We start from the raw sequence: 17,692 nt of genomic DNA on the forward strand, positions 1-17,692 counted from the left end.
TGGCGACCCCATGTGACCAGTCTGTGTGTATATCTTTGGGCACGCAAGTATTATCTATGTGATCATCATGGGACTGCCCCTTCCTACATTGTGGAAGATTGATGACTATCAAGTCCCTATTGTACTTATCATTTTTTTGTTTTGTTTAAAATATATGTTTTTTGTAGGGTTGTTTTAAAATAGTATAATAAAGGTTATATTTTATACTTTAGTGGTATTTCTGTGATAGTGTTACTTAGGATATTTTCCCTCTGACTGGTTATTGTCTTAGCTGTGATTTCTAGATAACTTCTGCCTGATCGCACGTCCTCGTGACGGCCTTGATCCAATTGGATATCTTCCCTATTAACTTTCTTTTTTTTAACTTTCAAGTTTTATTAAATTTTCAGCATAAGAAAATAAGACAGTAACTATGTCACTTGCACAGGCCAGAACAATGTTAAGATTTGCAAAGTACAACTTTGACATTCAAATTATGCTGTTACAAAGTTAGTCCAACATAAGGATATCAGATAAGAAATGTCACTTGTATAATCCAGCCATAGTCACAAATATATTCAAAACACATTAATGACATATACAACAGATTGTAATATATTCAATCCAGGAACAAACTAACAGATTGAATCCAGAACTTGTGATCCTTTTCTAAGGTATCATTTATGCTATACTTTAGCGTACCACTATACAGTTATTTCCTACATAGTTATCTATCCACCGCTCTCTCCTGTTATGTCCACTACACCCTCAGCTACTACAAAGCCAGAGAATGAATTTTAGCTGCAAACGGGTGAGAGTTCCACAGTTCCCATCTTTTGTGAGCTTTTAAACGTCCAGCGTAAGAATCTGCATAAATATATTCATGTTGTATATACTGATTAACCAGTGCGATCGCATCTGTCACCTGGGGCGTAATGGGCAACTTCCAGGAGGTCGCAATAAGCTTCCTTGCAGCCGAGAAAATGCCCATTATGACCGGTCTATGTGAATGAGGGAGATCCCCTATTCCAATGGATAGTACAGCCAATGGGGGGTCGAGGGGTATCCGGAAGCCCGCCACTGTCGAGATAAGGTCAAAAATCTTTCTCCAAAAAGGGAGAATAATAGGACATGACCACCACATATGGGATAAGCTACCCTTTTCCCCACAATTTCTCCAGCAATTTGAGCTGTATTCAGGATCCATGTGAGCTATACGGGCTGGAGTCAAGTACCATCTAAGCTGTATTTTCCTATTTTGTTCAATGTGATTAATGCATTTGGCAGTAGCTATCGTCCAATGGAAAGCATCCCTCCACTCCCCGACCGTCCAAGAGCGTCCTAACTCTTCTTCCCACTTCACCATAAAGTTAAGCTTTGTTTCTAGAGTAGGGTCAAGTGCCTGATATGCGGTCGCCAGGCCTTTCCCCTGACCTGTCTTATTAGTAAAATATTTACTAAAAGGGGTAGTTTTATTCAGTGAAACAATGGGAGGTTTCGTTCTGTGTAGCAGATGCCTAACTTGAAGGTATTGATAGAAACAAGTATTAGGTATACCATAGTTTTGATGTAAGGTCTCGAATGTTTTCACAGTATCGCCTTCATACAGTTGATCCAAACTTATAATACCTGCTTTCTCCCAGTTATCTAAGGAGAGATCGGGTATCCCATACGTAAGCGCAACCAGTGGAATCTCAGATCTCTCAACTTCCCTATTAACTTTCGATGTTCTTTTATGCGCCTACCATAGTGATCATGGGTAACGGGGAATCAGGGTTTCATGCCGGAGAGGGAGCCTGAGAAAGGGATACCACATCCAAGGGAGGTCCATGGCTGAAATGTGATTGAGCGGAAATGTGGGACAAGTTATTGAAGCAGAAGCATCCAAGTAAAGGAGGGGGCGCGCATCAATTAAAGACAATTTTTTTTAATTTAAGTCCCTGTCACCTATGCAGAGCAGGGGTTTTTCAACGTCAAAAATGGGTTAATGTCACCCACCAATGGAACAGACGATTTTACAAAAATGAGGTCCTTGTCACCTATGCAGAGCAGGGGTTTGTATACAGCAAAAATGTTAAAATGTCACATAAAAATGTAACAGACGATTTTTAGAAATTTAGGTACCTGTACCTATGCAGAGCAGGGGTTGATTCATGGCAAAAATGGTAAAATGTTACCCAAGAATGTAACAGATGCTTTTGCACCCTGCTCCCTCTTCTGCTGTGCTGGTGCCTCTGTGCGACCAAAGCCTCTTCCTCCAAACTGCACACGTCACTTGCATGACCTTGATTCCATGTGGGGTCTAGTACCTCATCATCCTCCACATCATCTTCCACCCAATCTTTACCCCTGCCCTCCTTGTCTGTCTGCAGACTGCAGAAAGCCGCATCAGTTGGCACCTATGTTTCGTCATCATCAGAGATGTGCTGTGGTGGTCTTCCCATGTCCTCATCCTAATACATAAGTGGTTGGGCATCAGTGCACTCAATCTCTTCCACTTCTGGGGCAGGGCTATGTGGATGGCCCACGGAAAGCCTGCCAGCAGAGTCATCAAAAAGCATAAGAGACTGCTGCATGAGTTGCGGCTCAGACCGCTTGCCTGATTTGCAAGGGGGTGAGTTGAAAGACAGATGGCCATGGGCTGTAGGTGCCAACTCTGATCTTTCAGCAGGGGACTGGGTGGGAGACAATGTGAAGAAGCTGGAGGCACTGTCAGCCACCCAATCTATTATCGCCTGTACTTGTTCTGGCCTCACCATTCGTACTGTCCTAAATGCAGTGTAGGCCGCAAATGTACCTTCTAGCTCAAAAGATGAGAATTTGTCACCCAACAATGTAACAGACGCATTTGTGAAATGTATTTCCCTGTCCACTAGGTAGAGCAGGGTATATCACAGCCAAAAATTGGTGAATGTCAGGTGTGCTGCCCCGGATGCAGACTTAGCTCATATGTTTTGGTCCTGCACAGAACTGGAGCGTTTCTGGTGTGGAGTGTATAGACAAATAGAAAACAGCTATGGAGTTATTTTACCAAAGACTCCACTGGTGGGGTATCTTGGGTATGTAGAGGACCTAACAACCACCAATGATTATAAATGAGCAATTGCTAAATTATTGTACATTGCACGTAAATCCATTGCAAAACACTGGATACAGCCGATCTCTCCGACTAAGTCAGAATGGATAAATATGGTCAATCATATGATATCCATGGAGAGTGGCATCTACACTCACCTAAAGAATTATTAGGAACACCTGTTCTATTTATCATTACTGCGATTATCTAGTCAACCAATGACATGGCAGTTGCTTCAATGCATGTAGGGTTGTGGTCCTGGTCAAGACAATCTCCGGAACTCCAAACAGAATGTCAGAATGGGAAAGAAAGGTGATTTAAGCAATTTTGAGCGTGGCATGGTTGTTGGTGCCAGACGGGCCGGTCTGAGTATTTCACAATCTGCTCAGTTACTGGGATTTTCACGCACAACCATTTCTAGGGTTTACAAAGATTGGTGTGAAAAGGGAAAAACCTCCAGTATGCGGCAGTTCTGTGGGCGAAAATGCCTTGTTGATGCTAGAAGTCAGAGGAGAATGGGCCGACCGATCCAAGCTGATAGAAGAGCAACGTTGACTGAAATAACCACTCGTTACAACCGAGGTATGCAGCAAAGCATTTGTGAAGCCACAACACGCACAACCTTGAGGCGGATAGGCTACAACAGCAGAAGACCCCATCGGGTACCACTCATCTCCACTACAAATAGGAAAAAGAGGCTACAATTTGCACAAGCTCACCAAAATTGGACTGTTGAAGACTGGAAAAATGTTGCCTGGTCTGATGAGTCTCGATTTCTGTTGAGACATTCAAATGGTAGAGTCCGAATTTGGCGTAAACAGAATGAGAACATGTATCCATCATGCCTTGTTACCACTGTGCAGGATGGTGGTGGTGGTGTAATGGTGTGGGGGGTGTTTTCTGGGCACACTTTAGGCCCCTTAGTGCTACTTGTCCATCGTTTAAATGCCAGGGGCTTCCTAAGCATTGTTTCTGACCATGTCCATCCCTTCATGACCACCATGTACCCATCCTCTGATGGCTACTTCCAGCAGGATAATGCACCATGTCACAAAGCTCCAATCATTTCAAATTGGTTTCTTGAACATGACAATGAGTTCACTGTACTAAAATGGCCCCACAGTCACCAGATCTCAACCCAATAGAGCATCTTTGGGATGTGGTCGAACGGGAGCTTCGTGCCCTGGATGTGCATCGATCAAATCTCCATCAACTGCAAGATGCTATCCTATCAATATGGGCCAACATTTCTAAAGAATGCTATCAGCACCTTGTTGAATCAATGTCACGTAGAATTAAGGCAGTTCTGAATGCAAAAGGGGGTCCAACACCGTATTAGTATGGTGTTCCTAATAATTCTTTAGGTAAGTGTATAAAAGGACAGTGTCCAGAACCGTTTGTGGGAACAGTAAAGCCTCTTTCACACGGGCGAGATTTCCGCACCCATTCATTTCTATGGGGCTGTGCACATGAGCGGTGATTTACACGCATCACTTGTGCGTTGCGTGAAAATCGCAGAATGCTCTATTTTGTGCGTTTTTCACGCAACTCAGGCCCCAGAGAAGTGAATAGGACTGCTTGAAAATCGCAAGCATCCGCAAGCAAGTGCGGATGCGGTGCGATTTTTACGCATGGTTGCTAGGAGATGATCGGGGTGGGAACCCAATCATTATTATTTTCCCTTATAACATGGTTATAAGGGAAAATAATAGCATTCTTAATCGGGATGGAGCGCTTTTTATGCGCGATTGTATGCGCGTTTACGATCGCGGCTCCGGAACAAGCGAACGCCCATTGTCGCGCGTTCCCGGAAGTCTATGTACGGGAACGCGCGACAAGACGCCCCAAAGAAGCTCCTGTACTTCTTGGGGCGTCGGGGGTTTTACAGCGCGATCGTACGCGCTGTAAAACACTCAGGTGAGAACCATTCCCATAGGGAATCATTGGTTCTTGCCTGTTGAGCGTTTTACAGCGCGTAGGAACGCGCTGTAAAACGCTCAAGTCTGAACCCAGCCTAACTGCTACTGTGGTGTCTGCGTGCACGGTGGTCAGCATGTAGACATCCTTCCTGTCCTTCTACTTCACTGCAAGCAGCTGGTCACTTGCAAGGGCGAAGGATGCTCCTTTCTCCAAACGCTTGGACACCAGCAGTTGTGGGTATCCCACTCTGTTTTTGCGCACTGTCCCACAAGCCCCTGTGTTTGCAGCATGGAGGGATTAAAAAAGGGGTATACTGCTATAAAAATTATCCGTGTACACGTGGTACCATTTGTGTAGGAATGGCGCCAATAGATCCCACACAATTTTTCCCGATGTCCAAATATTTTCGGGGCAGCCTGAGGGGGTTAAGTTGGGAGTCTCTGCCCTCATAAACAGACATGTCTTATATAATTTTACCCCATATCTGCCACACTTGGAGGGAATAAACTGACGGAAGGAAAGGCGACCTTTAAAACTAAACAGATCGATTTTTTTCAGGAGTATATAATTTTAAGAATAAATCTGTAAGGAGGGAAATAAGGGGTCTCAATTTAAATTAGCGGGTCGTAGGCTGGGTCAGTTCTGGGGGGGACTTGAGAATTGTCCGAAAAATGCATAAACCGTATTAGGACTTCATAGCGGTTTCGGGACATAACTGCTGCAAACACAGGGGTTAAGTGGACAGTACTTGCAGCCCATTATGATCGGACAGATGCTTTTTTACAATGCCCATGTCCAGGGTAAGCCCCAAAAATGTTTTAATTTTAGGGACACTTGTGGGGGTCCACCGTCTTGTATAGATAGACGTGGGCTTTTGTACAGCAAACTGTGTGGCGTACAGAGTAGTTTGCTGCACAATTAACTCAAGGACTTTATCGTCCACAAATAAATGAAAAAAAATCATAAGAGGTAAAATTGGTGACGTCCACATTAATTTGGGGAGTGGATAAAAATTGGGGTTCTTAGGGGGAAAATGAAGTGGCAGGAACCCACATAGTAGAAGAGAAGGGACGGGACCGCTGGGTTGAGAATGAGATGAGGTGGCAACTTCTACCACCATAGGGCTATGGGGTCTGGGGATGGAAGCGGAACTAGAGTCCACGCTATCTGAAAATATTTCCTCTGAAGCGGTGTCAGACTCAGAGTGGTCAGAGCAGAGAAATTCATATACCTGCTCTGCACCCAACAATCTCTGAGCCATTTTTTTAAAAATAAAAAGCTCAGAAAGAAATTAAAATAACTGACGTCCCTAATAGACTAGTGACGGACACCCACTGACGGACACAGGGTCCCTAATGAAAATAATTGACCGTCACTAATAGACATCTAATGACGGACGCCTAATGATGTACACCCACTGACGGACAACCATTGACCGCCAGTAACAGACGGACACAGGGTCCCTAATGAAAATAATTGACTAATAGATGCCCACTGACGGACACCAACTGACAGACACCCATTGACCGCCAGTAACAGACGGACACAGGGTCCCTAATGAAAATAATTGACTAATAGATGCCCACTGACGGACACCAACTGACAGACACCCATTGACCGCCAGTAACAGACGGACACAGGGTCCCTAATGAAAATAATTGACTAATAGACGCCTAATGACGGACGCCCACTGAAGGACACCCAATGACCGCCAGTAACAGATGGACACAAGGTCCCTAATAAAAAGAATTGACTAATAGACGTCTTATGACAGACACCTAATGACGGACGCCTAATTGAGGACACCCACTGACCGCCAGTTACGGACGGACAGTTTATAAATAGATTTTTTATATTTTTTTAACAGTAAATAGCACAGCCAGGACAGAAGTCTGATCTCTCTCTCCTCACAGAACATAAAAAATAGAATAGGACAGCACCACTTACTAGAACAAATAGTCCGTGCTATGGCGGCGGTGCTCGTGGCGTCAGGTCCCGGCCTCAGAGACCCCTCAAACATACATGAAGCTTAAGAAAGACCTGTGTGTCGAAACATTGCTGTATTTTTCAGTGTGATTAAACACTAAGTTTTGATTCGAGATTGAGAGTGCCGTGACTTTCCTGAAGTTTTCTCTCTCCTCACAGAACAACTGCACAGAGGGGAGAGAGAAGCACAACCCATGTCCTGGCTGTGTTTAGTGAATATAATGGATGTGATCTCCATGATAGGTTTATCATGTAGACCACATGATCAAGGACCATTATTATTGGTCCCTGATGGTTACTGTACTGAAGGCAGAGCTTCAGCACAGTAACCAGTGCGCATGTCTGCGCCATTCTGTATTTTTTTTATTTAATTTTTTACACTGGGGGGAAGGGGCTCCTGCCCTTTATTTAAATGTATTTGGGGCTATATTGCCCCGATCGGGGTGCTGAGGAGAAAGAACCTGGTGCAGGGGCGGCAGCGGAGAGAGAAAGGCGGCGCTCCAGCCCAAGGCCCCTTAGTGACCATCATAAAAACACGTATGGGTGGTCACTAAGGGGTTAATAAATTAGGCACCTCTCACGCCAGCGCAGGGAGATCCAGACTGGCGGATGGATGTACCAGTCTTGATATTTCTCCCCCACTGAGTTTATGAAAATAAACCAGAAAGACAAAAAATGCCACGTGATGAACAAAAATCGCAAGAGAAGAAAAACACTTGAGTATCCTGTGTTTTACATTTTGCATAGACCTTTATCTAAGGCGAGGTTCACATCACCGTTTCATTTTCTGTTCTGATCCGTCAGAAAAACAGGAAAATAACTGCTTTCCACATGCGTATATCAGTACAGCATGTCCTAATCTGATCCTTATAATGCAGATCTAAAACTTGCAGACCGCAAAACAGGTATGGTGGTGTGCATGAGGCCTAATCCTATCTTTTTTTATCCTGACTGCTGATGGGTTTATCCTAGGCCATCATGTGTGATACATGTGTGATACGACCATTATCAGCCCAGGAAACACGGTCCGTGTGTCGCCAACATCTCCCAGGCCGACTGCACTCTCCTGACCGAACTGACAATATGACAGTAATGTATGATACAGCCAGTCTCTAATCTGATGGTGGGGTAAGTACACATGAGGAGGTGAGTACACCACAACTTCCCCGCGGTCAGATATAGACTGGTTGTATCATACATTACTATCATACAGTCAGTGGGGGTCAGGGGAACAGCGATCAGCCTGGAAAATGTGGCTGACACATGGAACATGACATGGATTCCGGGCCGATCACATTTGCATGATCCCTAGAACTCATACTGAGCCCCCATAAGAGTGTCATCCACAGTCCCCTTATAACAGTGTAATCCACAGTTCCCCCATAACAGTGACATGTAGAGTGCTCCCATAACAGTGACAGCCACAGTGTCTCATAACAGTGACCTCTAGAGTACCCCCATAACAGTGACATCTACAGCACCCTATAACAGTGAAATCCACATTCCCCCCATGTCACGTTCCATCCACAGTGCCACTAATGAAATCCACAGTTCCCCCTAAAGACATCCACAGTGCCCCCATGTGCCATCCACAGTGCCCCCAGTGACCTCCACAGCATAGCGCTCAGCCTCTGAGGCCGATCACTCTGCTGTCACTTATGCACAGCACTTACATTGCACTGTACATGAGTCAGTGCAGGCTTTACATAGAAGTCTGTACACTCAGAAGACGGCCGGCGGTCCCAGCGCATGCGCAATAGTGTGCAAGTGACGGACCAAGAAAGGCCGGCAGTGACATCAGTGATGAGGTGCCATCTCCTGCCTCAGGGAGGAAAAGAAGAAGATGGCACTGAACCAGAAGCCTGAGAATCGCTTTTTGAGCGGTCACGTGAGCGTGAAGAGGATCGTAGGAACGCCTGCGCTGCGGAGGGTAAGTATTGGTATAATAACCTTCCCTCCACAGGTTATTGACGTGGGAAAATTTAGGGGCCAGAGAACCCCTTTAAAAATAATCTAGAAGAACAAGAAGAATGGCAGGACACAACAGACCAATGACAGGAGACACATTTATTTAGATACATTTAGGTACATTTAAGGAGGTGACAAACGCACCACTTACAATGGTCAGCAGATGACTCCCTAAGGGCTCATGCACATGGCCATTGCCGCTTTTGTGGTCCGCAAATCCCCCAAAAAATGGAAGCCGGCTGTGGGCATTAAGGCTCATGCACACAAACAGCGGGTCGGCAATACACAGGCACCGGCCATGTGCCCCCTGCATACGGATGCGTATGGCGGACCTCATTCAAGTGAAGGTGTCCGCAATCCGCATGTGGCAGCCATTTGGTCGGTGCCCGTGCATGAGCCCTTATGCATTTTGCAAAATGGAATGGCCGACTCTCTATAGAAGTATCCTATCCTTGTCTGTTTTGTGGACAAGAATAGGACATGTTCTATATTTTTGCGGGGCCGAGGATCGGACATACAGATGCGTACAGTACACGGTATGCTGTCGCATCTTTTACGGCACCATTGAAGTAAATAGGTCCTCTTCCAACCCGCAAAAAATGCAGCTTGGATGCGGACTCAATACACAGTCATGTGCATGAGCCCTATGGTTAACAGGAGCTGACCAAAACTATTCCCCACCACCACCCCACACTACACCTCAAAGTTACTGACCTTGACCCCTCTATGTCACTAAAACACCAGTAAATCACATTCACTTCAAAGAGGATCTAGAAAATATTTTTTCTAATTTTCTGTTGTCTAAACCTGGGGTGCGTCTTATAGTCCGATGCGTCTTATAAAGTGAAAATATGGTAAAATTTACTGATGGGTTGAGAGGCTGCTGTCTTTCAGAATCCAAAGCATCTGCTCATGTGCCACGGAAAGGCCTTCCTTTGTGTCCCCATCCACAGAGGAAATGACATCCCGTCCATAGCCCAGGCTGGAAAGTTGGTAAAGGACGTGACGGTGACAAGTGTCATGTCACCGGGATCCACAGCAGCCAATTCACACAACTGTAGAGCAGTAAGTCCTGTACATGACAAACGTTCTCCTACAGGTGTTTTAGGTGAAGTTAAGGTGGATTTATGGAAACCCCTTTCAGCACCAGGGTTTATAGCACAGGGTCAGTTTAGCGCACTGTAGGTCATAGAAGCGCTTGTATAGCACATGCTGGGTCCCAGTGCAGCACTGCAATGCATGTATCATGATGTGCATTCGCACCAGTTTAGCAATAGGTTACCAGGGATCAGCAACCTCCGGCACTCCAGCTGCTGTGAAACCACAACTCCCAGCATGCACACTTAGGAACGGAATTGCGGACCCATTTATTTCTATAGGGCTACACGATGTGCTGCCCGGATCTGCAATTTCAATCCCGAAAAAAAATAGAACATGTCCTATTCTTGTCCGCAATTGCGTGCAAGATTGGGCATTTTCTATTATAGTGCTGGCGACGTGCGGTCTGCAAAATGCAGAATGCACATTGCCGGTGTCCGTGTTTTGTGGATCCGTGGATCCGCAAAACACATACGGATGTGTGAACGGACCCTAACTCGACTGCTGTTCCCATAGAAGCAAAAGAAGGATTCTGGATTGTAGTTTCTGAACGCTGGAGTGCCGGAGGTTGCTGATCCCTGGGCTTGGCAGTTGTGTAACTTTGCTTTAAAAAGTATTGCTTTGAGCACAATCCCCCGCACCCCTCCCAAAAAATCCTTCTTTTAAGGCCTCATGCACACGACAGTTGTTTTTCTCGGCCTCTGTTCGTTTTTTTTTTGCGGATAGGATGGGCACCTATTCATTTCAATGGGTCAGCAAAAAAATGCTGATAGTTCATCCGTTTGTGTTCCGCGTCCGTTGTCCGTGTTTCCCTTCAGCAAATAAAATAGTGCATGTCCTACTTTTTTCACATTTGCGGACAAGGAAAGACATTTATTACAAGGGATCTGTGAAAAAAAACGGATCCTCCAAAAAAAAAAACGGCTGCCGCATCCGTTTTTTTTAGCGGACGCACAATTTGCAGACGGAAAAAACAACTTCCGTGTGCATGAGGCCTAACACTATGCACTTGCCCTCAGATTACATGTTCTTTCCCTGAGTATACCGTCTCCAGTATATCGCTGCACCCAGAGAGTAATTATCAGCTACCTGTACAGTGGATGATCCACCCATGTGATCTAGTCATAGGATCAGCTGTAATATAGGACCCATCACCTGTAGCCCCACCCTCTCATTCATCTCATTGGCTAGATGATCCACCAATCAGATAACAGTTTCTGTCACCAGTCTCAGGACAGATTTCATAGGTTATAAAGGTTTCTCCCAGTTTCTGCTTCCCCCTGATATCTTTATAGGACCTCCCAATACACATAATGCAGCATGAAGGGGCTCGGTGAAGGCGGCAGTGAAGGTGTGTAAGTGTCTGATGGGGTCACACAGCTCATAAAAGGACAGCTGCCCGACCTCGTAGTCCAGACATATCCTGACTCTATCACTGGAGATCTTGTCAGGTAACCGGATATCTTTACCGTCATGTCTCACTGCATACTGATTACTATACCTCATCAAACTCCAGGACTTGTTACTATATCCAATGTATGACTGACGCCCCCTCCTGTCTATACTGGGATAACACATCCCCACCATCCACTTCCCTGATCTACTGCTCTCCACATCCCAGTAATGTCGCCCTGAGGTAAATCTCCTGCTGCTCATCACCTGATTATAATTCTGAAATCTCTCTGCTCTTTCTGGACGATTCTGATTATTTTGTGTCCAGGTTGCAGTTTTCAGGTCGTCTGATATAATAATGTTATTAGCAGCTGTGTTTACATCCAGTAATATGTCTCCAGGACCCACCATATAGATCCCTCTCCTTATATCTGTTATTATGTCACATAATGTGTGTAATTTGTCTGAGATCACAGTCACATCCAGATCACCTACATCATGGAGACATCTATTTATGTCCTCCTCACCTCCTTCCTCCTCAGGATCACACAAGTCACCTGTATCTAGTTCCTGTAAGACAGTCAGTGGATCAGTCATGTTACACATCTCCTCAATGTGTCTCATCCTCCCGGGCAGCTCGTCCTTCTTTATTTCCAGCTTCTGGATCAGAGAAGAGAATGAGAGTGATTCTTCCTTTTCCTGCCTGGAGATCTCACTCAGGACCCTCTTCTCCAGATCGTCCAGTTGTCTCCTGATGTCTGTAAACAGGACAGTGACTCTCTCTGCTTCTCCAGATGCTTTTTCTTGAGCTTTTCTCCAGCGTTCCTCCAGGTTCTGGACTCTTTCCTCAGTCTCCTCTCTCTTTCCGGTCAGTTTCTGGAAAATATTTCTCAGTTTCCCTTTCTTCTTCTCAGAGGCCTCATCCAGCATCTCCACCCGATGTCCCTGATGCTCTCCAACCAAACTGCAGGACACACAGATACAAGCAGAGTCCTCAGTGCAGTAATACTTTAAGACTTCCTTATGGACAGAACATTTCCTGTTCTCCAGGGAAGTGCTGGGGTCAGATAAGACGTGTTCTGCTGACTTGTTGTGAACTCTCAGGTGTTTCTCACACAGAGAAGCCTCACAGTGTAGACAGGATTTAACAGCAGGTACAGGAGAGTCCACACAATAAGTGCAGAAGATCCCGGTTTCCGTCTCTTTATGTTGAGTAACCAATAAATTTTCCATAATGTTACGCAGAGCTAAGTTCCTCATCAGTGCAGGCCGCTCCTGAAACTCTTCTCTGCATTCAGGACAGGTATAAACCCCAGACTCGTCCTGTGTATCCAGTACACAATCAATACAGACCCGGCAGAAGTTGTGTCCACATCTCAGCATTACAGGATCTGTATAGGTCTGCAGACAGATGGAGCAGTCCAGCTCAGCTCTCACATCAGCAGACGCCATGGCTGACAGAGGAAGACAGAAACAAAACTGCAGTTTTCCACAGGGCGGGTTTATACTTGTGTACACAGGATAGCACAAGATCAGTCACTATTAACCTGTTAATGGACACTTGTCATAATGATATATTGTATGTGCTGCACATTTACGGTCTACATTGTGGTCACGACTTGTTACTTGTAGTAAAGATTCACACTTCAGTTATTTGATCAGTTATTTCCCTCAGTTAGGCCTCATGCAGATGGCCATTGCCCGTGTTGTGGCCCACAAACAGTGGGTTTTCATAATGCGGGCACTGGCCGTGTGCTCACCGCATCATGGATGCAGACCCATTCACTTGAATAGGTCCGCAATCCCGAAAGTGTGGTGTGGATCGGAGGCACAGAACCCCATGGAAACACTCCTTAGTGCTTCCGTGGGGTTCCTCTCCGTGCCTCTGCACCACAAAAATAGAGCATGTTCTATTTTTTTGCGGTGCGGACAGATCACGGCCCACCGATAGTGCCCATGCATTGGGGACTGCAAATTGCAGTCCCCAATGCATGGAACGGGAATATGCATGAGGCCTTATTGTGATCCAAAACCAGTAGTGAAGCCTACACAGAGAGAAGATAGATGTGGCGAAACCAACCTCGCCGCGGTATTTTGGAGGGGGCTGTTTGCCAGCCTCCTGCCCTGGGATTATGGTCCCTTAAGTTATTGGGTCTTAAGGCACTTGGGACTGAGCCCTCTGTCCCTGGATTGCATCATTTGCCTTACTTGCTTGGATGGAGCACATGGTGAGAACAATAGATAGCGGCCATTTTAACTCACAGACACTGTTCTGACTTTTCAACACGGTGCTATCTTGCCTGTATTTGGTGCACAGAGACATCATTCAGTAGTTTGAAACTACCAAACAGGGGACACATTTATTAGTGACTATTTTCTGTATAACTTGTATATTTTCAGTGTAACTGGCATAAAACTGTATCTTCCAAACTACTGAACGGATGTGGGTGAATTTTGGATATGTGGTTCACCCAGATCCCCCAGTTCCGAGGATATATTGGTTATGGGGTTATTGCATGTTTTGGGGTTCTTGTGATGTGTTTTATAAAACTGTATTTCTCTGCCTTTGATAATTATATTCGCCCTTGTGTTCAATAATCATCCCCGGCAGAGGGGAGGATTTTGTGTGGGTGTGTTTCTATTGTCCCATTGTGTGTTTAAATGGTGATGTCTGTCCTGTTGTCTCCACATGTGTATTGGTGATCTCCCTTTGTCCTGAGAGATAATTGGATTGCCCTCGGTTGTCTCCGGGACAGAGAGGAGGAAACCATGATGCATTGTGGGGATGTGTTGTATCTGTCCTGTATTTGCAAACAACTGTAATAAAAACCAGGCTGGGTGTGCCAGCACATCAGACCACTGCTTGACCCTGAACACGGAGCCTTGTCTCGTCATTGGGGGGATTCCCTGTATGCTGTTGGAGACTGATTGCCAGGAGTGTAAGCCGACTGTATGCTTTTCCTGTTCGTCTGCCAGCAGCTATTCGCGAGGTTCCAGTTTGGAGTGCTATTTTGTATCCAGTTCGGGAGGTTGGTGTTCTGCAGTAGCTGTGCCTGTCTCTCAGAAAGGGGCATATCGCCTAAACGGATTTTAACCCCTTGTCTGCTGAAACGGTCCGTTACAATAGAGATGAGCGAATTTCATATTTTGAAATCTGTCACGCTTCATTTACTGGTAAAAGGTGAATTGCCGGGACGGATCCGTTATGCAGCCCATAGTCTTTTATTTTGACGTAATAAATAACGGAATGCCTCTAAAGGCATTCCGTTATGCATTCCATCATAGAATTACGTTATGGTCCGTAGTAACGGAATCCATAACGCAATTCACCTTTTGCTAGTAAACGAACCGCAAACGAATTTCATAACCGGAAATTCGCTCATCTCTAAGATAAGGCATAAAGGAAAGATCAGCTCCTATTCTGTGTTTTTGACCTGCACCTGGTTTTGGCTCACAATAACTGATGGAAATAACTGAACAGCAGGGGAGTCCGGCAGGCTTTTCCGGCGGGTGAACAGCCTGTCAGATCCGTCCTGTCAGTTCACGTGTGCCCCTGGACTGCCGCTCCGTCCCCATTGACTATATTGACTCGCAGCGCACGGCGAGAGGCAGCTGGACTAAAAGTACTGCATGTCGTACTTTTAGTCCGACTGCCTCTCGCCGTGCGCTGCCGTCAGAACTCCGCCCCTATTATCGTCAATGGGGACGGAGCGACAGTCCGGGGGCACACGTGAACTAGCGGCAGGACGGATCTGACAGGCTGTTCACCTGCCAGACTCCGGCCCTGCCGCTAATGTGAAAGTACCCTAAGGCCTGTTTCCAATGTCAGTCAATCACAGACCTGTGCCGTCTGTGGTCGCCATGGACTGCACACATACTCCATTTATCATGAGGGGAATATCTGAAGTTAGTTTTGCTTGAGCATGTGTTGTAGTACTTTATGCCACATTTATCAAATGTCTCATGTTGTTTGTTAGGTTTGTCCTTAACCAGCCTGTTTTGGGTCTTACTGACCAAGAGTTTTTCTTCCTTTTTTCATCGTCGAGTTCCAAGAGCTATAACTTTTTATTTTTCCGTCTATATAGCTTTATGAGGGCTTGTGTTTTGCGGGACAAGTTGTAGTTTTAATGCCACCATTTTGGGATACACATAACTTTCTGATTAACTTTTATTAACTCTTTCTGGGAGGGAGAAGGGAAAAACAGCAATACTGCCACTGCGTTTTTACGTTATAAATTTGATGGCGTTCATTTTTTGGTATAAATGACATAATATCTTTATTCTCTGGGTCAGCACGATTGGTGTCTGCACAGACGGATCCGCTCCTATAATGCAAACGATGGTATCCGTTCAGAACGGATCCGTCTGCATAACAGTTTTTTTCAGATCTGATTTTTCGTGAAAACTCAGATCCGACAGTATATTCTAACACAGAGGCATTCCCATGGTGATGGGGACGCTTCAAGTTAGAATATACTAAAAGAACTGTGTACATAACTTCCCCCTGCTGCCTGGCAGCACCTGATCTCTTACAGGGGGCTGTGATCCGCACAATTAACCCCTCAGGTGCGGCACCTGAGGGGTTAATTGTGCGTATCATAGCCCCCTGTAAGAGATCAGGTGCTGCCAGGCAGCAGGGGCCAGACCCCCCTGGGGGCCGCACTGGCCACCAATGAATATAATACTGGGGAGGGAGGGAGGGGGCCCGCACTGGCCACCAATGAATATAATACTGGGGAGGGAGGGGGGCCACACTGGCCAACAATGAATTTAAAACTGGGGAGGGAGGGGGGTCTGGCCCCTGCTGCCTGGCAGCACCTGATCTCTTACAGGGGGCTATGATATGCACAATTAACCCCTCAGGTGCGGCACCTGAGGGGTTAATTGTGCAGATCACAGCCCCCTGTAAGAGATCAGGTGCTGCCAGGCAGCAGGGGGCAGTTATTACACAGTTCTCAGTATATTCTAACTTGAAGCGTCCCCATCACCATGGGAACGCCTCTGTGTTAAAATATACTGTCGGATCTGAGTTTCACGATCTAACTCAAATCCAATGGTATATTCTAACATAGAGGCGTTCCCATGGTGATGGGGACACTTCAAGTTAAAATATACCATCGGATTGGAGAAAACTCCCATCCGATGGTATATTAATAGGGACTTCTGACTTTACATTGAAAGTCAATGGGGGACATATTGTGTCAACGTCAAACGGATCCGTCCCCATTGACTTGCATTTTAAGTCTGGACGGATCCGTTTGGCTCCGCACGGCCGGGCGGACACCCGAACGCTGCAAGCTGCGTTCGGGTGTCCGCCTGCTGAGCGGAACGGAGGTCAAGCGGTGCCAGACTGAGGCATTCTGAGTGGATCCGCATCCACTCAGAATGCATTGGGGCTGTACGGATCCGTTCGGGGCCGCTTGTGAGAGCCTTCAAACGGAACTCACAAGCGGAGCCCCGAACGCTAATGTGAAAGTAGCCTTAGGTTTTACTACTTTTTTGCAATAAAACCCCTTTTTTTAAAAGAAAAAAATCTTTTTACATTGCCACTTCCCAAGACCCTTAACTTTTTTATTTTTCTTTCTATGGAGTTTGATTTTTGCGGGACGACTTGTATTTTTCATTGGTATCTTTTTGGACTAAATTGTGCTTTTTGATCACTTGTTATTAAGTTTTTTCGGTGGCAACTAAGAATAAATTAGCAATTCTGGGATAATTGATTTGATATTTATGTAGTCCGAGTCGTTACGGATGCAGCAATACCAAATATACGAGAGAGATTTTTTTTTTCTTTTTTTCATTGAAAAGCGTATTTTCAAAGGAAAAAAATGTTATTTTTTTTCTTTTTTTACCACTTAATAGTCCCACAAAGGGACTATAATAGACAGTATTTTGATTGCTTTTAAAATGCAATGCATTATCTCTATAATGCATTGCATTTTAATAGCAATGCTATTTTAATATTGACTAGAAGGCTGGTTATAAAGGAAAATAATAGCATTCTTAATACAGAATGCTTAGTAAAATAGGGCTGGAGGGGTTAAAAAATAAATAAATAAAAATTAACTAGCCTTAATCCACTTGTTTGCGCAGCCCGGCTTCTCTTCTTTCTTCTTTGCTGTGCAGGAGGAAAAGGACCTATGGTGACGTCACTGCGCTCATGACATGGTCCATCACATGATCCATCACCATGGTGATGGATCGTGTGATGAGTGCAGTGATGTCATCAAAGGTCCTTTACCCAGGTCCCGAAGAAAGAAGAGAAGCCGGGCT

At 45.5% G+C, this 17,692-nt stretch overlaps 1 protein-coding gene across 1 annotated transcript; it reads right to left on the reverse strand.

Moving 5' to 3' along the window:
- Positions 1-10,870: 10,870 nt before the first annotated feature.
- Positions 10,871-13,132, reverse strand: LOC122922101 (probable E3 ubiquitin-protein ligase MID2). Its single transcript, XM_044272572.1, has one exon. It carries the CDS (start codon positions 12,869-12,871, stop codon positions 11,276-11,278), a length of 1,596 nt encoding a protein of 531 aa, XP_044128507.1. The 5' UTR covers positions 12,872-13,132; the 3' UTR covers positions 10,871-11,275.
- Positions 13,133-17,692: the final 4,560 nt, after the last annotated feature.

This window comes from Bufo gargarizans, chromosome 11 (genome assembly GCF_014858855.1).
Source record: "Bufo gargarizans isolate SCDJY-AF-19 chromosome 11, ASM1485885v1, whole genome shotgun sequence".
Taxonomy (NCBI): Eukaryota; Metazoa; Chordata; class Amphibia; order Anura; family Bufonidae; genus Bufo; species Bufo gargarizans.

Excerpts from the sequence above, each read along its gene's own strand:
- LOC122922101 (XM_044272572.1), bottom strand. The coding sequence starts at position 12,871 with ATGGCGTCTGCTGATGTGAGAGCTGAGCTGGACTGCTCCATCTGTCTG.